This window comes from Coenobita brevimanus, chromosome 102 (genome assembly GCF_032717465.1).
Source record: "Coenobita brevimanus isolate Jiangsu-jjx chromosome 102, ASM3271746v2, whole genome shotgun sequence".
Lineage (NCBI taxonomy): Eukaryota > Metazoa > Arthropoda > Malacostraca > Decapoda > Coenobitidae > Coenobita > Coenobita brevimanus.
Genome location: NC_137055.1, coordinates 34,798,673 through 34,823,550, shown reverse-complemented (window position 1 = coordinate 34,823,550; position 24,878 = coordinate 34,798,673). Strand labels below are relative to the sequence as shown.

The 24,878-nt window shown below is 39.1% G+C and overlaps 1 protein-coding gene across 13 annotated transcripts in view; it reads left to right on the top strand.

Annotated features, from left to right (window-relative positions):
- Vinc (vinculin) overlaps positions 1 to 14,042 on the top strand; it is a 112,726-nt gene extending 98,684 nt beyond the window's left edge. For 8 of the 13 annotated variants that reach the window (XM_080284634.1, XM_080284632.1, XM_080284629.1 and 5 more), the window contains 4 exons: positions 84 to 174; positions 4,932 to 4,961; positions 6,762 to 6,779; positions 11,021 to 14,042. In XM_080284634.1, the coding sequence (XP_080140760.1) occupies positions 84 to 174; positions 4,932 to 4,961; positions 6,762 to 6,779; positions 11,021 to 11,190 (309 nt within the window). In that variant the 3' untranslated portion in view covers positions 11,191 to 14,042. The remainder of the gene's footprint in view (positions 1 to 83; positions 175 to 4,931; positions 4,962 to 6,761; positions 6,780 to 11,020) is intronic. The other 5 variants (XM_080284635.1, XM_080284636.1, XM_080284628.1 and 2 more) reach the window with 3 other exon arrangements.
- Positions 14,043 to 24,878: the final 10,836 nt, after the last annotated feature.

Here is a 24,878-nt window from a genome sequence, read left to right as displayed (position 1 = left end):
CCATTTGAATATTTCATGGCACTTAGAAATCAAAACACACTTTAGTATCATGTTCTTTGCATTGTTTATTTTCTATTGTTCAGAGCCTGTTGCAAGTGTGTGAGCGCATACCCACCATCGGGACGCAGCTCAAGATCCTGTCCACTGTGAAGGCTACCATGCTAGGAGCTCAGGGTACGTCACTAATTGCCTTATTTTCCTTCATAGTTTGCTTCATCTAATCTCATGAAACACTATTCTTTTTCAGGTTGATTATGTTCGCTTACTTACTTACATGATTACATGAAGATACTTTAAGTATCACAGGTTTTATGTGCATTGACTGTGTTTATACATGCTTTCCTTAACCCCACAATGAAAATAATTATCGTCATAATCCTGACCTTTTCCCCCACCCAAGGATTTATTTTATATATATATATATATATATATATATATATATATATAGTTGGCTTTACATTGAGTGACAAGCCAAATGGTTTCCTGTAAGCCAAGAAATCATTTACAACGCTGGGTGGTAACCATATAACCAAACCATACGTGCTCCCTACGTGTCAACAAGTGGGTTGGTGGAGGGTTAGTGCCCCTCTCCGTAAAACAAGTAACTCAAAGTCAAACGGCCACCCCTTACGGGATTATGGCGTCTGGCAATAGATAGATAGATATATATATATATATATATATATATATATATATATATATATATATATATATATATATGTATATCATCATCAACATCATATATTTTCAATAACTGTTATGCACAAGGTGGCATAGCTGATGACATTTTGTGTGCTGTGGGGGCTGTCAAGTCATATTTCCAGTTTGTGTGCTCAATGCCTATTTCATAACATCTTTGCTGCTTGTCAGCACGTGCTTACACTGGATTTTCTTATCAATTGCTGAATTCATCACATGTATGTTACAACCTTGCATTCCTGCATCTTAGTCCATCGAGTAAAAAAAGAAAAAATAATTTGGTTTTACGCCAGGTATCCCCGTTCTTAGTCCATTGAGTCTGAGGATATCAGTTAATTTTATTCTTGCCATTTTTTATTATTTTATTCAGCTTAGGATAGACTGTTGGAACAGGAGGGGCTATATGTGTCGCATTAATAAACTCCTTCAATACAAGCAGCCTTTCATAGTTGAAGAAAATCATGTGGTGGCAGCAAGAATAAATTAAGAAGATGTCACTTAGACTGAGGAGGTTAAAGGGAGTGATAGGGGATTGGGTGTCATCATATTTATAACACTCCCACACAAGCAGGTTGAGCCTTCTTCCACAGCACACAAGAAACTAACAACTGAGTGAGAGCAGAAGAGCAGTTTAACCACTTCAGTCCAATGATTTTTTTTTGTTTTCCTTTCTTTATAAAGTTATTGCAACCCCAGACAATTTTACATAGTTTGGAGAGACTTACCTCAGGAGGTTAGACAGGGACTTCATTTATCCTTTGCAGCAAGAATCCTCCCATAATTTGAAAAATGTTCTGGTGGTAACAAAAATAAACATAAAATGCAATACATCATTGGGCTAAAGGGGTTACTTGCCATCCAGTGCAAATACTGGCAAACATTTCCCCCAACATAGGTCATAGCTTGTGTTCTGAGTGGCTTTGGAGATTTAGTAACACCTTTACTTCGTGATTTATTCTGCATTTTACACCTCAGTATCATCTTATATGTTATTGATTTACTGTGTGTTGATATGAAAATTATATACCAGTAAATAGCAGTGCTGAGGAGGGATGCCATCATGTGGTGCCACTGATATAACTGAGTGGCAGAGCTGCCTGGTTATACAGACATCCCTCACCTCCTTCCCTATCCTTAGAGAGGAGGAAGGTGGATTGCCAGAGAAGGGCAATTTCAGCCTGCCAGCCACCAGGCTCACATTTCAGACGAGCCTGGGAACAACCACTACTACTACTACTGGTTAATAAAAGGTCAAGGTGTAATATGGAGAATGAATTGCTAAGACAGGGTGGTATGAAGTCTTGTATGCCACCCAGAATGTGGTCCAGAATACCACAGCCTACTTTGTCAAACATTTGGAAACCTTGATACCACAGCCTAATTTTGTTGGCCATTTGGAAGCCATGATCATTTGGTGGGTGGAGACAAAGTGTTTTTTAACCCCTTATGAGGATGCATTTTTTAATTTTATTCTTGTCATCACTAGATGCTCATATTTTTTTTTAAGTGGAGAGGTTAGATACAGCCTTCATTGACCTCTTCACTATTAGATGGCCTTCCTATGGGTGAACAAAATTGTTTAGTGGTGGTCTGAGTAAAATGAAAAATGTCATTGCATTGAAAGGTTAATTTTGACAAAAGCTTGGTGGTACAGGTTAATTTATTGAGTGAAATATTGGTTAATTATTATTTATGCATTATATTTTTTAATCACTCATTTTGTGAAAGTACTTGTCTCCAGCTTCAGGTCTTGTATGTACCCTTTTTAATGGTATTTATGTTGTTTGTTATGAGTTTTAGTGTGGTCCATGATGTTGACTGCATCCCTCTAATATTGGTGATGTACTGTGTTATGTTGTCGTGGCAGCATCACAACCTTCACCCACCATAGTCACTGCAACATACACCTTTTCTCTACCAGTTTCAAGTGCAGTATCTTTTTTTCACCATAAAGCAACTTGATTATTTGAGAATTTTATACAGGTATCTGTTGCTTAATGATAGTGTTCCATTGCCCAAAACCACAATAATGAAAGAAAGCATTCAGGAGCCAAATGCCAATCACCTACCAGAATATGTTGTTGGCCAAGTTGAAGATTTAGGCCATATCTTGATACCCTGAAGATTTCATGTTGATAGCTTAAGCTGTTCATGAGATACAGTATAATGGTGCCAAAGGTGGGTGATAAAAACTAGTTGGCCTTTGGCAGCCATTATGGTGACATCTGCCTTGACCACAAGTGCCCATTTTCTAACTCATCCAAGATTCTGGCCATATCTTAATACCCTGGAGGTTTCTTGTTGATAGCTCAAGCCGTTCATCAGATATAATGGTGCTAAAGGCAGACAATAAATTTTGGTTGACCTCTGGCAGCCATTTTGGTGATTTTGACCTTGACCCCAAGTGCCCATTTTCAAATTTGTCCAAGTTTTTGGCCATATCATATTATCCTGAAGGTTTCATGTTGATAGCTCAAGTCGTTCATGAGATATAATGGGAACAGATACACACACACACACACACACACACACACACACACACAGATAGGCAAAAATGTTATCGCTCCACCTTCTAAAGGTGGGCGATAATAAACTGCTTAGCATAAACCTAAGTAGTCATAACATGGGTTCAATGGGTATACATTCTGGAGGCCCCAGAGTTGGCCCTCTGTTTTTGGTTTAACCCTAAGCTTCTCTGAGTGTGAACCTGGTGAACTGTAGGCTGAAGTTGCCCATTCCCTGCAGCCCACTATTCTTCTTTCAGAGGATAGGGAGAGAGCTGAGGGACATTTGTATAACTGGCCAGCAGAACCACCTGGTTATATCTGAGCTACCTTGAGTAGTGTCCCTCATCAGGCCCTCCGGGGATATTTTCACCAAACCAGAGTTCAAAACCAATGCAAATTAAGTTCATAGCCACATAAAACACTACATATTCCCACAGTAGAACATTGTATTTATATATTAGTGTAAACGTAAGAAAAGAGACACTTCAAGTATTACAATGTAGATAATGAGATGGTGAAGGCCAGGCTACACTGATATTTACTCCCAGTGTGGCACTGTTTTACACATCTCACAAAGGAGCTTTCACTTCATAGCCCTCAAAATATTAATTGTCATGTATTTGGATCTCTGAGTTATTATTAAAGTTAAAATTGGTATCATTAACCGGAAATGGATGTAAAATAAAGGAACCGTAAACAAAATAAAAGTTGGAACACTACTGAGCAAGGGATACCTGTAACAGTCACACTTGGACAAATAACTGAAGAACACACCAGCACAGTGTGCTGAAAATATTGAGCTAACTCTTGTCATTTTCTTTTGTTAAGTATGCAGTGGAAATGTATTACAGTTATCCTTTGATGATGATGATCTAGTATAGATTTACCGATCCATTATGCTCACATCTGCACAGTATTATTAAGGTTTTCAGAACCACAGGTGGAAGGTAAATCATCATTATTATCATCGTTATTTTAATCCTAACCCAGTTGCAACATTTATATGGGATTGGGAGATCCAAAACCTTACTCTGCTGTCTCTCAGCTGGAACAGTTCTCAGAATTCTGGTGTGTTTTACATCAATCTGAATTCCTACAGTAATTTTAGATTTAGTGTGGCATATGTTAAGGAGTCTGACATCATTAGAACTCACTCTTGTATATAAACTTAAAATCATCAGTCACTGTGTATAAATAAATACAGTAAATATACTTAATGCACAAATAATGCTGTCACTGAGCATTACTAAGCATAAACTAGTTGTAGCAATACTTACCGGCTTTGTGTAAGTGATTATTAGTAAGATCGTGTTATGTGTAATTGTTCTAGATGTATTTACAGTACTGTAATATATATGTTAATAGATTATCTCACATCTGTGTTCTTCTGATATTTCATTATTAAGTTATTGTAAATTCACGAATTTAAAGTATTGTTGTAGAGAGTTTTAACTTGAGTATAAATCCCTCCATTACATCCTTTAAATGCTTACTAAGATTCTTTGTGGTGTACGGATGTCTGACTCACTTTTTATTCTGATATTGTGGGAACTGTTTTGTCTGTAAAGTACTGAAGTGCCTTTCTATAAACCTGCAGTTTATAGAGATATATTCACTGCTCTACAGCTGTCTCATAACATCAGACTAAGGTTGAGGCAGACTCAGGCCTTGATATAATAACAGTTCTTTTCTTCATTGATCTCTCTTCCCCATCTCATAACACAGAGTGCTTCCCTCGCCGTGATTCGGAGATCGGTAAAGATGACCTGTTGATTGCCTGTTGTCTGGATGCCCTAACCACTCACAGTATACCCTTGTGCTCTCACTAGACCCTCTTTCACTTGACTCACTCTGCCTGTCAACCTCTTGCGTACTTAAGAAGAAAGCAACGGTAAATTCTTCATAATTTCCATCAAAACTAATATCTTTTGATTATTTTATAAAGTAAGTTGTATTCTTATGTTTGTAGTAACACTTTTTCTCAAATCAGCTATTATATTAATTATTAGTGCTCATTTTTATTCATATTTGCTGTAATAAGCTGTTTTCAAATCATGTCATGTTGTATGGATACTATGATAACCTTTTTTGTAAGGTCACAAGAGGTTCACAGGCCTTATAGTAATGACACCTTCAGTTGATCTTTGTATCGACCAAAGTTACCTCATAGTAAACCTCACCCCTGCTCTGATCTGATGCTGCTGGTAACAGATGTAGCTCTATATTTTTTTATTATTTCAACTTCAGGCATAATGCAGAGAATGCAAACTTTAAAGTGTTTGTGATAAATTTATATAGAGAAATCTAATATGTAGACTTTGTTTATGTTTAGCATGATATTAGATGTAAGTAGGAATTATAGTAATTGGGTGTTGACAAGGTAAAAGTAACTGCATGAGAACTAATAGACAACATGATCAGCAGATAAGTTTAAATGCAATCTGACAGCTTTGAGGTTGCTTGCTGTATAAAAAAAGAACTCATCAAAGGTTTTGTGAGAGTCATACCACAGTAACCTCATGCTAATCTTGATATTTAAACTTTATGTACTTCACCTCTCATAAATTATATACAGATTGATGGACTAAAAAAGTAGGCTGCAATATTCAATTGCTGTTAATGTATCATTATCATATTTAAAGAAACAAATGCATTCCACATTGAAAATGACTGATAAGCATACTATAATATCTCTTTGAGAGTATGAAATAAATGTCTAGCAAGTGGAATGTAATGTGTCAGGGTTTGTCAGGAATGATGCAAGATAATTATCTTATTTATTTCACCAGTATTTATTGTCAGGCCTGTGATTGTCATTTCACAATGTTTCTTCCATTTTCATGTGGGGTTGTATTCTTGTTGCCATAGAAGCTTTTGTAACGCCTCTTCCTGAGTGATTTATTTTGCCATTTACAGCTTAATATTCTCTTCTGTATTACTGATTCATACTACAGTATGTTGATATTAACTGTTTATAGCCAGACCCTTTAATCCCAGAAGGGATGACCACAGATGAATTGCCTTCAGATGAACTGCCTTCATGCTACCCGGTCCTTCACCTTTAGGCTGTAACTCTTTGAAGTGAAATATGCAAAATTGATCATTTACAGATAAGTGCTATGAAGGCTATAATACCAGTGAGATTATAACCATGATCATATGAAAATATGGCCATAATCATATGTAAACCCCCTTGCCTGTCTTTCCCAGTCTCTGGAATGAATGCACCATACTGTCTTTGAGTGTTTTGTGTAAATGCATTTTTTTTTATTCTTTTCGTGGAAAGTTAAAGTACATGTTATGTTTCATACCAGTCTCAGGATGTTACTTGTTTTTAAATCACTTTGACCAAGTTTTGTCTTAGATATGAGTGTAGATTCTTCACCATGTCACTTTTCCCGCACTATTGTCTGTGAGGTCCAAAAGTAGTGTAGACAAAACTTTTTTCATTATTTGTAGTGTTTTTTTCCTTGTCAGTATTCAAGGAGCATTTGTGATATATGATGTCTCATACTTATTTCTGCCTCTCTCCTGCATGCTCGGTGATCCTTTCAGAGATCCTGATTGGGTCCAGTAAGTATGATTGGTGTGGCCTTGGAGTGGAGTGTTTGTGTTTATATGTGTTTTTTTTGTGTGTGTGTGTGTGTTTGTGTGCTGTTTTGCTTGGTAGTTAACCACTTAATCCGAGTGATGTCCTTTTATTTAGTTTATTCTTGCTGCTACCAGACTATTGTATTTAGCATAGAAAAAGCCTTGGATATTGAAGGGGTTTATTAAGGTTATGGTGCTGGTGAGGGACACCAAAACACAGTGGCATCAATACGACCTTGTGGAGGAGCTGCATGGTTGTACAAATGTCCCTCAGTTCCCTCCCTGTCTCCCGAAAGGAGGATAGTGGACTGCAGGAGAAGGGCAACTTCATTGTATGGTCCACCAGATTCATGCTTCATATGAACTTGGGGCCACAACTACTGCTATTGTATCAAGGCTATATCTAACTCCACCAGTTTGAAAAGGCTATCCTGAGCTGAATAAAATCATCATGAGACAGCAAGAATAAAGTGAAAAAACATCTCTGGGTTTTGTGGATAAATCAAGTTTTGTGGATCCTGCAAACCAGTCCACGGTTGTATTCAGTCTCATACTAATCCAACCAGTGTAGTTTGTGGTTTGCTTGTGTTTGGTTTACAGTTGTGTATTCCAACATCCTCTCCACTCAGACCACTTCCCTCTAGTTATATAGCTGGTCTGATTGCACAGGCTCCACACTAGTAATTTTTGAGTGCATGCTGTTGTTAAGGATGCTGGCTATATGTTTAGTATTTGCTGTAGTGTTTTGAGCAAGCAGTATTCGTAATAAATAAGAGATAGAATAAGGTAGCACTAAGTTGACAGATAATAATACTGTACCATAATTGCAGTGCAGATTATAGAAACTGGATTGATGTCTAGTTTAATCTGTTCTAAAAGTTAGAAATTCATAGGGGTAGGAGAATTAACAATCTTAGCTGGTAGTTGGCAGATATGTTTGAAGATCTGGCAATCAGAGAATAAGCTGTCCTTCCTGTGATATTGTTCTTGTTGATATGTCCAGTTTAACCCTGTCAGGTGCTGAAGAGGGACACCTTCACATGGTGGCACTGATAATACCAAGCAGCTCTACTGCCTGGTTGTACAACATCCCATGATTCCATCCCTGTCCTCCAAAAGGAAGATGGTGGTCTGCAGGAGGAAGCAACTTCAGCCTGCAGTCTACTGGGTTCACTTGTCAGATGAACCTGAGGCTACAAGTGCTACTACTACTACTACTACTTCCAACCCTTCAGCTTGGGAATGTCATTTTGATTGTATTCTTGGTACCTCTGGGTGATTTTATTCAGTTTCAAACTGGAGGGATCTGATATAGCCTTCACTGAACCTTTCCAATATAAGCGGCCTTTCTTAAGTTGATTAGAATTGTCTGAGAGTAGCAAGAATTTCCCCAAAAGACATCACTGAATCTGAGGGAGTTAAGGCACAACAGCTCATAAAGCCTAGTTGGTAAACTACTACATGGTACTGTACAGGATGGGTTGTGGTTTCATAGTTTGTTTTCATATGACAGAAGTGCCACGTGTATAATTTCAATACTGTGTTGTGGTTACATGAAATTCATTGAGCCCTAGTCATGAGGTAGGAAATTATCTCCTTGGTTATTAGTCAGATTTACCATCTAATCTGACTACATTTGGCTATCAGTTGAGTTGAAAGAGATAGGAATCTTAGTCAGGTTATAACACATGTGCTTCACAGTAGTTATCCTGGTAATACAGTTGTAGAACTGTGGTCATAAGATGTCATGCACTAACACATAGTGGCCAGAGGTTTTTATCATGCAAAAATACTGACAGTGATGTAGGATAATCTTTTGTTGTTCAAATGATTTGGTGTACAGTAGCCTCGCCATGAACTTCCCAGTTCCTATGCTGTAGTCTTGCAGGTTCTCTAGAGTGGTAGTATTGTACCAGATTGTCTGTTATCACTTATTTTGTGTCTGTGGGTTGCATAAGGCCTATATCAGAATAACATTACTGCCAGCTGTTGTGCTGAAATTTTCCAAAATTATGATAGAAATCTAGAGAATTGATTAACTTTACTACCGTAACAAGTTCCAAAAAAAAAGAAGAAAATGCACATCTACTGGTCATGTACTGCCAAAATCAGTCATGAAAAAATTGTTAGCTGCAGTGACAATATAGACACTAGATTGTATAATAATATAGGTGTGTATACAGGGAAGAACTCTGCAGGTGGATAGGCTTGTATCAGCATTACTTGAATACTAAAATGCTGTTCTGTGTCATGTTGGCTGTTCATCATAGCTAAAAGTAGAAGCATCATTCATTTGATCATAGTCAGCACAGTCACATACTCGTATTGTATAATCTTGGGATAAAGATCAGAAAGTAAATGTCAGTCATGGTCAAACCTCTCCCCCCCCCCCCTTTTTTTTTTTTTTTTTTTTTTTAATGCATGGGCTAATTCTGTGTCCTTTCAGTTCTGCTATGAACATGATGGAAATGCATTTTAATATATTTCACGTGTGTTGTGTGGTTCTCTTTGCAGTAACATAAAATTCACCCCATGGTTATGTGATTCACCTTGTTTGCATCATTTGTAAACTTCCTATGGCATCCTTGTGAGTGAATTTCCTCATATTCCTAATACCTTATGGGAGTGTGTGTATACTGTGCAGGCATGCCATTCCCTCCTCATTTCTGCCTGTTCTGAAATTTTTGTTCTACTTTGCATTTGATATTTTTGTTTAATTTTCCATTGAAGTTACTCCATTTCTTTTTGGTTCATTATTGCATTTAAGTACAGAAAGTAAGTACTGTACAGCATTATTTTTGGTAAATTATTACTGTAGTTAACATGGAATAGTTTTTTTACTGAACTAGGGAATCTGCTTTTAACATGACCCAGAATGAGGAATAACAAGAGCTAACATATTGAAAAGGTGACACAATATGAAGGCGTAACCAGATGTGTAATGGGAACAGCATGTAAGTGCTTAACCCATTAAGGGTGGAGATGTATAATGTTTTTTTTTTACTGTTGCCAGGCAGTTTTACTCAGCATTGGACACTTCTCTGACTAGATAGATTAGATAGAGCTTTCATTTATGTCTTGTCTATGAAATGTTGCCCCAAAACTAAATAAAATCTTTTGGAGGTAGTAACTGTTAATCAGTGTGTCACCAGACTGAAAGAACTGATCAAAACATAGGAACACAGCTGAGAAACTGAAGCATACCAGCCATAGACGTAGCTTTTGGTGTGTATAATTAGTCGGAGTTCATCTGACAGATGTGAACCACACCCATAATGTGAATACAGTACCAAGTTGTGGTTGCATGAAATTTGATGAACCTTAATTAAGAGGTCTCTCTGGTTTCTAGTCAAATTTACCCTCCAAAATGACAACACAGCCATAAACTAAGCTGAAAGAGGTTTGGGATCTTTGTCAGGTTAGTGTCAATGCACAATTGGCTTTGCTCATCTCTGACTTACTGGACATAAAAGATCATTGTGCTTCTGTAATTATTAAGCCATTGAGCCTAGGGATGTCATTTTTATATTATTCTTACCATGTGATGATTTTATTCAGGTTAGGTTAGACTCTTGAACTGGATTGGGTAGATATAATCTAAACCACTTCAGTATGAGAAACCTTTTACAACCTGAGTAACATTGTGATAGAAGCAAGAGTAAGGTAAAAAGAACATCACTTAGATTCACGGAGTTAATTACAGTGATATATTGCGTAGCATAGTGTGTAGTCCATATTAATAGTGTTTTCATGTGTGAATACTGAGTAGCTGTGAATAATATGAGGCAGTTGGTTTTATAATGTGTAGTGTTTGTAAGTCTGGCAGTACTGTATCCTTTTTATTTTTATTTTTTTTATATTTACTGTATGCTTTACTGAATATGAAAATAACAAGAATGTGTCATTTGTTCTAGAAAATCTTTGAAGTATAGTACAGTATTTGGCAGTGTGTTGTAATCTCGCCATTAATATAGTTTGACTTGGCGGGAATCCTAAAATCATTTTACATGTCACTCCCTCTTCAAGAAATATGATAAATCCTTAGTATGAATTAGTCTAAATTCAGAATGGTTCTGAAATGCAAAAATTCTTTTAATAGGTTAATTGGAAGGTGCAGCAAATTAAGAGTCAAGTGATCAACTGAGAAAAGAATATTGAACCCACATACTTTACTGCATAGTACTGGAAATTGCAAAAACTAACTGATCACATTGGTTCCCTAGGCTCAGAGGAGGACCAAGAGGCGACAGAGATGCTGGTTGGTAATGCACAGAACCTGATGCAGTCCGTGAAGGAGACTGTGCGGGCTGCCGAGGCTGCATCCATCAAGATCCGTACTGATGCTGGCATCAGGCTCCGCTGGGTTCGCAAGCAGCCTTGGTACCAGTACTAGGAGGTTCACTGCCAGTTTGGTAACAATATTAGAAATGGACAGAGTTTTGCCTGAGATCACTGCAAATCCATGAGGAAGGATGGTGGGAAGGGGACATGTCAGTGAGAGTCGTATTGATGAGATCATCTGTTCATTTAAATCATTAAAACACCTTGGATGTGAAGGAAACTTCTGAACCTTTCATGATGTGACATTGGATATACCAGGATCCAAGTAACCAAAAGAGTACAGTATAGCAGTAAGAGCAGTAAAGTAAATCAGGGGGGTCTGTATTGTGTGTAGGTATGTGAAAAAGACCTTCAAAGAAATATATAAAGGAATTAGTTTCATTCACATGAAAAACATATTGCATTTCTGAATTAAGACTGTGCTGCTGATGCTGCCTTCATTCCCTGAAGGCTGTGAGACGGTGGTTGGAATGTTGTGTACTAAATTTGACTTTCCATGTGTTAACTGTCCATTCATCGAGGAAATGGGTGAAATGGAAATGTTCCAAGTTTATGCTGTTATGAGATGCTGTTTATAGGATGTGTATAACTTTCCATTTCTTTAAGCCCTTGAGTCTGGGGATATCTTTCCTAAACCGAATGAAATTCATCTGGCAGTCACCAGAATGAAATAAAATGAGAGAGAGGTCCCCAAGCTGAAGGGGTTATTTTAAATTGTTTGTAACTCCTTCAGGTCAGGGATGCCTTTCCAAATTTCAGCATTGATCATCTGGGTTTAGCCAGAATGAAATAAATAAGACATCCAAGGCTGAAGAGGTCAAGATGGCTTATTATGAAATATTTGTCCAGATATAGTCTATATAGCAATGCTTAATGCTGACCAGAGCACTATAACTGCTCTGCTACATTACTTCAATTGTTATGAAAACAAGGGCAGTTTTCTTCACTGGTGTCTTGTTTCATATCATCAACACAACCACCTAGAGCAAGACATGAACATCAGGGTAAATCCTCCATGTCATATCATATCTCAAGTATAAAGTTACTACTTTATTGCATATGCTTGTAGAATGTTTTTCGTAATATAGCATAAATACAGTACACTAGATGCATTGCATATATTCGGTACTGTTTATGGGAAACACCTCACACCATCTCTGGTGTGTGAATAATGCTATGTATAGTGATAGTGCATGGCTATCTTTATAGCAAATTTCAGTGCCATACAACACTGTACAGACAAAACTCCCAGTGATACAGTCCAGGTAATTAGAAAATTCAAAGACAAGCTATTCAAGTTGCATATAAGTACACAATCGTTGAAGCTGTGAAATGCAGTTGAATGTACATGATAATTAGTAATGGCTTTTGAGTACATCCATGTGCAATTTTGGTGGTGATTTGTTCCATACTTAATATATAGCACAACAAAGTTAGCTGACATGCAGTACTGCTGTGTATGTTGCCATTTGGTCATTAAAGCTTGCAGACAAACCAGCCTTTGGGTGGCTATGACTGCAGCCACTTCAGGGCCCAATCACTGTATACTGCTTCAATGCTTTCAATGCCAAGAGTTCTGTGTAAGGAGAGTATGGTATAATGTGCAAGGTCATACAATAATTAGTCATAAACTGCTTTTTACACAAGTGACTAAAGGTCTCAGGTATGTGGATTGAGAAACCGAGAAACCATGGAGTAACACAGGGAAGGAGAAGTTTAATTGGAAGCTGAGCTTTTATCTGTAATTGTAATATATAATTTTGACTGTTTATGTTCAGTTGGAACATATATACAGTACACACTGCCTTATTATTATAGAATGAATGTGTAAATAATTAACAAATTAAAATTATAAATTTACTCTAACATAGGTATTAGTTTTCATGATCTCCAAAAAGCAGTGACAGACCTTTGAAAAGATAGTATATGTAGCTTATGATGTAGTTGTGTTTAGAATTTATTTTAAAAGAAAGATGCTTTCATTCTTGTAGAAGCAGCATTTACTACAGTTGTAACGTCCAATTGAACACAACAGCCATTGGTTAAACTTTGTTATTATTACCTAATAATTGAGTTGAAAAATGTTCATTGTCAGATTCTGCAGATATTTAGCCTATTGTTTATGATGTGCCAAACAGTAGTCTTCCTTTCTTCAGGAGAGCTGGAGTAAGACTCCATAGTTTACCAAGATAATTAGGAAAAAAAAAAAATTGCCATTATTGTGGTTATACTACAGGATCATAAGCTTTATTGTACAATGTCTGGCTTGTGAAATTTTGACACAGTGACGTTTAATCTGATTATTATTGGTGGTAATAGCTGCCACTATCTCAGTTTTTAGATGCTGTCAGGAAGAAAATGAAAATTTCTTAAAATAATGAACAGCTCATGATGTTTAAGAATCAGTCTGCTTTATAAATTACAAGGATTAAAATGGTAGAACTGCTTTTCTGGAGTACTGTAGTAAACATGCAATACTAGATTAGTGAACCAGCCAAACACAGTAAACTGAACAAGTACCAGGAGCCTTGTTGGTAGTAACACAGGCTGTGCCGGGACTAACGGAATTGAAACTTATCATATAAATAATGTGTATTTATTTGGTGCTTTAAGTATAAACTATCCTTATACTATAAATCTATAGGACTTGAACACAAAGTACAGGTTGATAAGATTATGCTCATTGACTTAGGTTAAGGTGGAACTAATAAGGGTATGATTTTAAAAAGCTTGTTGATGCATCAGTTTTGTTGTGTTTGTAATAATTTGAGTGCCTTTATGCTGTAATTAAAATGATTTACCATGACAGATAATTATGTACACTTTTATAAAAATATCAAACAGTCCAAAAAAGATTTTTGAAAGTTAATGGCTGGAGAACCACAAATAAAGTGGCCAGTCAGGTATTGTCATTTCACTATTACCTTTGTATAAGTCAGTTGTATGTCCATTATTTGTGGTAGGTGGTGGCAACCATCATCCACTCACTTGGTGTAGTGCTGCCTACTTCTTCCTTCACCCTTTTCATTGTTTTTCAATGTCTGCCCTCTTCTTCCTGTGTCTCCCATCTTGCCTGTCACATTTTATTACCCTTCTCTGCTTTTCAGGTGGCTTTACACTGAGTGACGAGCCTAATGGTTTCCTGTAAGCCAGGAAACCATTTACAACGCTTGGCAATAATCATATAACCATTCCATATGTGTTCCCTGTGTGTCAGCATGTGGGTTGGCAGAGGGTTAGTGCCCCTCCCCATAAAACAACAAACCCAAAGACAAACAGCCACCCTCTATGGAGTCTGGCTATAGATAGATACAGTACAGGTATATAGGTAGACAGAAATCCATTATCAGTGCTGGAGAGGGACACCTTCACTTGATAGCACAAATATAGCAGAGAGGCTCCAATGTCCAGTTATATCAATATTCCCCAAAAGGAGAATGTTATTGCATGAGAGTGGCAGCTCCAGCCAGCAGTCTACTAAGTTCACGTCCAGATGAGCCCAGACCATAACATTAACCAAAATAAGTTTGTTATCACAGCTCCATAAATTGCCTGACTCAATATCTTTGTATGTAAATGAGATAGCCACGACAAAAAAAAGGCTCTTACACAATTGTATCTCAGTTTGGCTAGGGTACGGTAGTTTGTTCCATTTCATTTCGTCTTTACACGTGCAATGGCATCACAGCCAACATTTGATAGCCTTAAATATGTTAGTATGGTTTGCTTCCACAGACGTGTGAGAAATCCAAGGAGTTTTGGAGGAGTCTACTATCCCAGGGAGTTCTGCAGTCAGTGAGAACATACATTGGCTTGAAGAGGTACAGTGGCCAATCAAAACATTTGTTTGCATGTGACGTCACTGTCAGTCTCCCTGTTCTCGCTGGCATACCAACACCATAACATGTTGGACAGTACTTTTTTTGTGGGGGGGGAGGGATGTTACTTACTCTTATTCATCATGCCACATGTGTCAAAATCCAGCTCACAATAGAGGTGATGCCTAACATGAGAAGATAAAAATTATTGACTAGAAGGGCATTGCTTACAACATTCTGGGGATTTTTGTGCCTTATATTAGAATCTTGTCTAATATTAATATTATTCTCCTTAGGATTGATTATTTGTTCAGTATAGAATTAGTCCAGTACGATCTAATTACCATACAGGGTGAGGTCGCTATACTTCATTCCTGTCCATCTGTCTCGGTTTTTGGCAGGGTTAATTAGCTTAATTTCTTCTTCTGTGTTTCCTTGTATGGAGTCACCATAAAAAAAGAAGCATCAAGACATTTATGACACTACCCAGGCGTTAGTAATGATAGGAAGTATTATCCCAGACTCATAGAAGTGTGTGTATGGTATGTGCATTGCTTCTCTTCAGTTTTAATGTCCCACAAAGCATGTGTACCTGAGCCCAGATCTACAAACTCAGTCGACTCTCTCGCATAACTAAGATTTGTTTTCCCAGGATTGGCAGGGAAAGAGGTGTCGAAACTTCATTTTTCTTGGTTTTCATCCAAATAAAAATCTGAGTTATGAAAGGACGTTAAGATTGTTTGTGAATTAGGGTCTTGGAGTCTGTGGAGTACTACTGTTTGAGGTGCAGTGTTCAGCACAGCCACATACATTCTTGTCTCATTTAACATTTAATTTTTGTTGCTGTGTGTGCATATTAGGTGGATGGGAGGGAGGGGGAAGGGGAGACCAAGGCTGAAATGGAGGGATGAGGTGGAGACATATATGGGACCATTGTGTGAGCTGGAGAGGGCAGCTTGATGGCAGAGGACAGCGACATGGAGAAGATTCGTTTCTGGCCACTCCTTCCGGAATTAAGGTATCAGGCTATAGATGGACAGACAGAGAAATTGCTCTGGAATGAAGTGATATAAGTGAGGAGAATTAGAAAGAGTAATAGAGGGAGTGAAAAGAGAAATAATGAGATTCTAAGGATAAAAGAAGAGGTAGAGTGGATATTTTGAAAGTGAATATCACTGATAACTTGAGCTGCTGTGGTGGAAAACTTCCTTGATGAAAGGTCTCCATGGTCAGGAGGTCACTGAATTAATAGATGGGAAATAGGGTATGAAATGTATCTGCTGCTCTCATTGATTACTTGTATGAATGAAACAGCTCCAAGAAGTTTGTTATACGAAACATGCAAAGACTTTATCCCCAGCTACCTGTTGTTTGTACCCTAATGACAAATGATCTGGCCACTACCATTTATTATACAAGTTAATGAGTAAATGAGTTTATCTTATTTGCATAGTCTTATATCTGCACACATATTACTTCTGTGCTTATTCGGGGTTATCCTTCACGAATAATACTTATCAAATGAATAATTCCTATAACATTTAGTATATCAAGCGTTCGAACGATTTAAACTCGTTACCCCCCAAATTTACATTTTCTTAGTTCATATTCGTTTTCTGTATACAGTATACGACAATCAATAACTTATCTCATTCAGATTTACATTTTACTACGGGTGGGTTTCAGCATAAAGGTAATTTGAATTATTCATTTTAATTAGCAGTAATAAATGCACAATTTTGTGTAGGAGAGATGCTTCACATTGTTGTTATTTGTGGAAATGTGCAGACACTCGTGACCAGTGATGCCAGATCTCTCGATATATCAAGTACCGCAGATATCCTGAAATTCGAGTGAATCTCTAGAAATCCAGAAATTTTTACGGATTATACCATTATCTCCCGAAATTTTGATCAGTGCTGCAGAATATCTACAGATATTTTGCTGAATGGTGCAAATGACACCTATGAGCAATGTAGAATCCCGTAACTATAAGAAACTGTTCCATCTATCCGGGAGCAACTTGGTAGGCATGTCACTCTGTCAAGAGCAAACGCTCCCATCACATGCTGTGCAGGTGTTTCGCCAAGTCTGTCAAACATTCTTCATAGAAACAACAACTCAGATATGCAAAAGATTCCCATTTGCTGATGCTACACTCCAAAGTTTAGAGGTACTGGATCACTTTACTCTAAGAAGTAGATCAGTAGCGTCACTTCATTAACGACCCCATTTCCCTCCCTTGTTACCTCTCAGACAGTACAAGATATAGACACAGAATGGAGGCTGCTCAGAAACAGTGATATACTGAGCTGTGATCTCAGCACAACTCAGTTTTGAATAAAAGTGAGTGACGCAAAAAAGAGGAGACAACTCAGTTTTGGATGAAAATGCGTGACGCAAAAAGAGGAGACATCTGTGTATCCACACCTGTCGGGTGGGCATTGCGTTCCCCTCCAACTTAGGTTTGAAAATGATCGCCTCTTGTTTTTTTCTGGGCAGGTGTTACCCTTTGTCTTCATGCTAACTTGGTTGTGTTTGCCTCACTCGAGTGCAACGGTTGAGAGTATTTTCATGTATAAACCGCATGAAAACAAAATGATAAAATAGGCTGTCTCTCAAACTGTGGAATGCTTAAACCTAAAAGGTTGCTATCAAGTGGTAGTTGTCATTATTTTTAAGTAAACAAAGAAACAAGGAAAAGAATGACTATAGTGACTTGTATAAGAAAAATGTATTGGCTGAAAAACTGCTGATGGCTGTGATGATGATGATCACATGGGGGGTGGTGGTGAAGATAGTTTAAAATTTTGGTGCATCTTTACATGTTTGAATGTAGTTTTTTGAATTCATGATTGATGGGGTAATTTTCATGGTACTATATTGTTTAAAAATGTTTTTTAATTTCATTAATTTCTTCATTATTTGATCCACCAATTATTGTGCCATAAATTTATATTGAAAATGTTCTTTAATTTCGTTAATTTCTACATTATTTGATCCACCATTTAATGTAAGTACCATAAAGGCAGTAATGTCTTAAACTCCTGAATTAATACTCATTTCTCCTGAAATTTTCAGTCAGAATCTCCCGAAATTGCCTCCGCGCCATGTGGATTCTGGCACCACTGTTTGCGTCTCAAGTGACCCGTAGGTGCTGGCAGGGAAGGGTGCTTGTGCAGTTCTGCTGTGTTTCCATGAATTAGAATGAGGTACTCAGTCATGATGTAAGCAGTAATCACTTTCAAACCATTCCACAGTGTTTACAAAGTATTGGTTTAATAATCTGTGCAAACCAGTGACAGAGAAATTCTAGATTTAGTAACGTTACCAGAAATAGCCACTGCATTTGAAGTGCCTCTATTGAATTACTTTCGGGACTGGCGAGAAAAAGTAAGTGTGCAAGAGTGATGAACAATCTGAATTGAAATATTTATTGCTGTAAAAGGTACAGAGTTCTTGTAACAAAAGAAGGTGGTGTGTTGGCTAAAATCTTGGAAATTAATGGAAATGCAAGCAACAGTACGTTACAAAATAGAAATACATTAACTGGGACTGTATCCACTTCTCCGGATTCACAGATTTATAATCACTCATTCATTACATTAAAAAAGGCAGAATGTAAGAGAGAGGTGGAGGAGCGATTAGGTAAATATGATTTGGAGCAGATGGGGGTGGTGGAAGGCGTGTGCAAGATATTCACAGAAGAAATCTGTGCAGCATGAGAGGTAGTATGTGAGGTGAAGAGGAGACGTACGGGGGTGCAAGGAACAGCATGAGTGGAATGAAGAGATGAGAGAAGCTGTGGCGCAAAAGAAGGAGGCATATAGTGACGAGTGGGTGGGAAGTAGAGGCATGAAGAAGGTTGAGAGACGGATGAAAGTTATAAGTACGGAGGAAGAGAGGTGAACAGAGTGGATAAGGACTTTGGAAGGAATATGAGAGAAAGTGTGCGGAATGTAAGAAAATGTTCTAGAAGAAAGTCAAGAGAGTTAGGATGATGAAGTTAGTAGAGTAGTGAAAGATAAAAATGGTAGATTAATAATGGAAAAGAGAGAAAAGTGAGCAGATGGAGAGAACACTTTAAGGAATCGTTGAACATAGAAAGTGAAAGGAATGCAAGTATGTGGCTGAGGAATGGCTGGGAGAAGGAGGGATGTGAGAAGAGAGGAAGAAGTCAGCAGGATGGAAGTTGTTAGAGCAGTGCAGAAAGTTAAAATGGGGAAAGCCCCAGGAATTGATGGAGTGTGTGGTGAAATGCTGAAGCATGAGGGAGAGATAGTAGTAGAATGGATGTGGAAGATGTGCAGATTGGCCTGGGAGGAAGGTAAAGTCCCTTAGGATTGGAAGTCAGGTATAATTATTCCCCTGTACAAAGGAAATGGGGAAAAAGAAGTGTGTGGTAATTATAGGGGCATTTGTCTTCTTAGTGTTAGAGGAAAAGTATATGATAGGATACTTATCGACAGAGTTTGAGAAATAACAGATGAATTAGTTGGAGAACACGGAGGTTTTAGGAAGGGAACAGGTTGTGTAGATCAGATAATTATGCTTAGGTCGTTAATGGAAAAGTTTCTAGAGAAGGGAAAGAAGTTGTATGCGGCCTTCATGGATTTGGAGAAAGCATATGACAGGGTGGATAGACAAGGGTTGTGGAAAGTATTAAGAATATAATTATGGAGTAAATGAGAAGCTGTTGAATGCCGTGAACAGTATGTATGAGGGCGCTAAGGCTGCAGTGTGTTTGGACAGTGAACTGAGTGAATTTTTTGTTTAAATGTTGGATTGAAACAGGGATGTGTCATGTCTCCATGGTTGTTGAATCTGTATATGGATGAGGTTATAAAAGAGATACAAGGTAGGGCAGTGGATGTTGGAGCGGCCCTAATGAGAGAGGGCAGTGTGTGGAAACTCCCTGCACTGTTGTTTGCAGATGATACTGTACTGTGCTTTTAAGTGAAGACGAAGGGGAGCTGTATGGCTTGGTGAATGAGTTTGGGAGAGTGTTTAAGAAACAGAATCTAAAGGTGAATGTAGGTAACAATAAAGTTATGGTCTTCGAGAGAAATGAAGTCACAGAATGTACAGTGAGGTTGGATGAGGGGGAAATGGAGAATGAGAGTGCATTTAAGTGGAGTACTTTGTAGTGTGACGAATAAGAATGGAAGTTTAGAGAGTGGAGTGCTTGAAAGGGTAAACATGGAGGAAAGGTTACTGGCTTTTGGAAAGCCTTGATAAGAAACAGGGAAGTATGGATGTGAAAAAGTAACTGCATGACAGTACTGAGATACCAACTCTAACGCATGGAAGGCTTGGACCTTGTTGAAGGGACAGAAGTCTAGAGTGAGCAGTGGAAATGAGTTATTTGAGAGGAGCATGTGGAGTCACATGGAGAGACAAACTGACAAATAAGGAAGTGAAGGAGCGTTATGGTGTGGATATAGATGTGATAGGATGCGTTAGGAGAAACACATTGAGATGGTTTGGCCGTGTGGAGAGGATGGAAAGCGAGAGACTGACGAGGAGAGTGTATCTGTGTGAGGTGGAGGGGGGATAAAGGGAGGGAGAGGCCAAGAATGAGATGGAAGGAAGGAGTGGAGAGGTATATGAGAGAGGGGGGTGTGGGCTGGGAGCAGGGCGATGAAATGGCGGGGGACAGAGCGACATGGAGGCGATTTGTTTGTGGCCACCCCTTATGGGATTAAGGCGTCTGGCAATAGATAGATAGTGTGACAAGATCCGCCACCCCCATTTCTTGTATACGTACATTGTATACTTTTACAACACTAAACGTACTAGTCAATCGATAGTCAACATTCTCTCTCTCTCTCTCTCTCTCTCTCTCTCTCTCTCTCTCTCTCTCTCTCTCTCTCTCTCTCTCTTTCTCTCTCTCTCTCTCTCTCTCTCTCTCTTACAGTACATACCGTATGTATATATGTGTATAGGTACAAATATAAATACATACGCATGTCCTTTTTTCCCCTGAAATTGTCCTTTTTTCACTGTGAGTCAGTCCTGTTTTATGCTGACAAGCCTCGCAACTCTGTTTCCAAGCTCCTGATGGTCCAAGGATTAAAATGGTTTGCCACGACCCATGTCTGGTGACTACAAAAAGTGGCTTTTTCCCCATGAGTACTATACGTAGTCACATAATGGCATGGGAAGATTAGTAAGCGTGACGGTGTGAGAAGAAGGGTTTTATGCATTATCTGTTTGTCTGTAGTCAGACACTTTAATCCCGTAAGGGATGGTCACGAACATTATTATATTATTGTATGTGAGGACGATTTTGAAGAACTTCATGTACATTATAATTTTTCCCAGTAATTTTGGCATTCAGATATCACCTCAATGTGGAATCAATTTGTTTAAGCATACCAATTAGCGTTGAGTGAGACTACACCATACACACACACACACACACACACACACACACACACACACACACACACACACACACACACACTGACGTATTTTTAATTTAATGTTATTTACATTCATTCAGTGTAGGGTATATCCCAACTGCATCTTACCACCTCACTATTCTCTTTTTAGTCTAACTTGGCCTAAAACTGCCCTCTCTCCATCTTGCATGCTGAGCTGTATTTGTAATTCACCGGGTCGGTCAGGATCACGTGATATGATCATCAGCATTTTACCTTCCCGGAAGAGAGCTGAGAGCTCACATAGTCCGATCCAAAGGCAAAGCCTTGACCTTCACACACACACACACACACCCATCCTCTGCCCCAGGAGGACAGTGACCACCCGCTTCGTCAGTGAAACTTTTCGCATCCCAAGCAAGGCGCGAACCCCTGTCTTAGCAGATGCTAAGCGAGAACGTTACCACTGAGATGGCGAGCGGTGTGTGTGTGTGTAAACCTTCCATCCAATATATTACCATCATGCCGGGATCGAACCCGGGACTCTCAGGTGAGAGCCAGGCAGCAATCCACTACGTCACGACCAGGTAAAAGTTATCGCACATTGTCATAGTCTGGTAACCAATGTCCCTCCGGCCCCACTGTGGGCCTGAAGAGGGTGTGATAACCCCCTGGCACTCGAGCATGTACAGTAGATGCATTTAATCTATCCCAAGCACTCACGGCAAGTCAGAATGAAGACAGAAATCCGAAATTTACACACGAAAACTCGTCCAATATTTTTTTTAATGTAAGGAAGAAGGAACCAAAGGCCAGGAGCCCGCAAATCGTTCCCTCCAAGAAAAAAGCAAAAACAGTACAACAGAGAGCCAAATTCAAGATCCGTTCATTTCGAGATGCCTGGACACTGCATTTGAAAGACGAGATCATGGGAAGCAGGGACTCCAAATAGAGAAAGACAGTTCCAGAGTTGACCTGTTGCATAAATGAAGGAATGGGAGTAACGGTTAACTCTTGCATTAGAGAGTTTTTTGCTAAACGGGTGCTACGCGCCCGTCGTACAGGTGCAGGGATGCAACCAGACAGTTCAGTGACTACTGAAGTAGCGATAGAAAAGAGATAAAGAACCCGGGACTCTCAGGTGAGCAATCCTATGTAAAATACAAGTTTCTCTCTTTGTGTGTAAACCTGTTTGTCCAGTGGCTAAGTGTTCTATCTATCTTTCTATTGCCAGACGCCTCAATCCCGTTCGGGATGGCCACAAACAAATCGCCGCCACGTCGCCCTGTCCCTCGCCATTTCACTGCCCTGCTCCCAACTCACACACCCCTCTCTCATATACCTCTCCACCCCATCCCTCCATCTCATCCTCGGCCTCCACCTCCCTCTCCCCCCCCCCTCCACCTCACTCACATACACTCTCTTCGTCAGTCTTACACCCTCCATCCTCTCCACATGGCCAAACCACCTCAGTGTATTCCTCCTAACGCTTCCTATCACATCCACACCCACACCACAACGCTCCTTTATATCCTCATTTGTTAGCCTGTCTCTCCATGTGACTCCACAGGCTCCTCTTAAATAACTCATTTCCACTGCTCTCACTCTTGACTTGTGTCCTTCCAACAACGTCCAAGCTTCATTTCCATACATTAGAGTTGGTATCACAATACTGTCATGTAGTAACTTTTTCACTTCCATGCTCACTTCCCTGTTTCTTATCACTGCTTTCAAGGAACCAGCAACCTTTCTTCCCTGCTGTACCCTTTCAAGCACTTCACCCTCCAAACCTCCATCCTTACTGATATCACTACCCAAGTACTTAAACGTACTCACATTTTCCAATTCCTCACCATCCAACCTCGCTGTACATTCACTGACTTCACCTTTCTCAAAGATCATCACTTTACTCATCCCTATATTCACCTTTAGATTCCGTTTCTTACGCACTCCCAGACTCATCCACCAAGTCTTGCAGCTTCCCTTCGTCTTCATTCAACAACACAGTATCATCTGCAAACAACAATACAGGGAGTTTCCAAACACTACCCTCTCTCACCAGGGCCATTCCAACATCCACTACCCTACCTTGTACCTCTTTTATTACCCCTTCCATATACAGATTGAACAACCATGGAGACATGAAACTTCCCTGTTTCGACCCAACCTTCAAAGAGAAAAATTCACTCAGTTCACCATCCACACGCACTGCAGCCTTAGCACCATCAAACATACTCTTCACAGCATTCAGCAACTTCCCATCTACTCCATATATTATTAATACTTTCCACAATCCTTGTCTATCGACCCTGTCATATGCTTTCTCCAAATCCATGAAAGCCGCATACAACTTCTTTCCCTTCTCTAGAAACTTTTCCACTAAAGATCTAAGAATGAATATCTGATCTACACAACCTCTTCCCTTCCTAAAGCCTCCCTGTTCTTCTCCAGCTAATTCCTCTGTTCTTTCTCTGACTCTGTCAAGAAGTATCCTACCATACACTTTTCCTATTATACTAAGAAAACAATTGCTCCTATGATTACCACACACTTCTTTTTCCCCTCTTCCTTTGTACAAAGGAATAATTATACCTGACTTCCAATCCTCCGGGACTCTACCTTCCTCCCAGGCCAATTTGCACATCTTCCACATCCATTCTACTACTATCTCTCCCCCATGCTTCAGCATTTCACCACACACTCCATCAATTCCTGGGGCTTTCCCCAATTTAACTTTCTTCATTGCATTCACAACTTCTATCCTACTGATTTCTTCCTGTCTTCTCACCTCCCTCCTTCTCCCAGCCATTCCCCAGCCACTTATATCTGTACTCGCATTACTTCCATCCTCTGTGTTCAACAATTCCTTTAAGTGTTCTCTCCATTTGATCACTTTTTCTCCCTTCTCCACTGATAATCTCCCATTTTTATCTTTCACTCCCCTGCTAACTTCACTTCCACCCTGTCTTATTCTCTTCACCTCTTTCCAGAACATTTTCTTACAGTCCCTCCACTTTACACTCAAATTCCTTCCAAATTCCTCATCCACTCTCTTCTTACTCACTCTTACTAATCTTTTCACCTCTCTCTTTCTACATATAACTCTCTCTTCCGCCTCTCAACTTCTTCCACACCCCTATTTCTCTTCCATTCATTGTATGCTTTCTTCTTTTGTCTTAACTCATGTTAATCCAGTGCCCGGCGTAGGCTTCGCTTGCTGTTGTGAGGCCCGTGGCGAATTTTTCATTTTATTCTTGCCATTTCCAGACGATTTAATTCAGCTAAGGATAGACGTTTGGAACTGGTGGCGTTAGTTTATAGCTTTGATAATCTTCCCTTATTATCGAACTCCTTTCCTCAGTTTCGCTAAGTCTCTTGGTTGCAGGAAATGGCTAGATAGATAGATAGACGACAGACAGAGGTGTACTGACTGTTCACCTCTTCTGTCATTCAGTTACGTGAAATATGTAGTGTCAGATTAAAGTGGTTGAACTATAGTCAGATTTATCCCCCAGTCTGATTACACCTGGCTTTCAAAT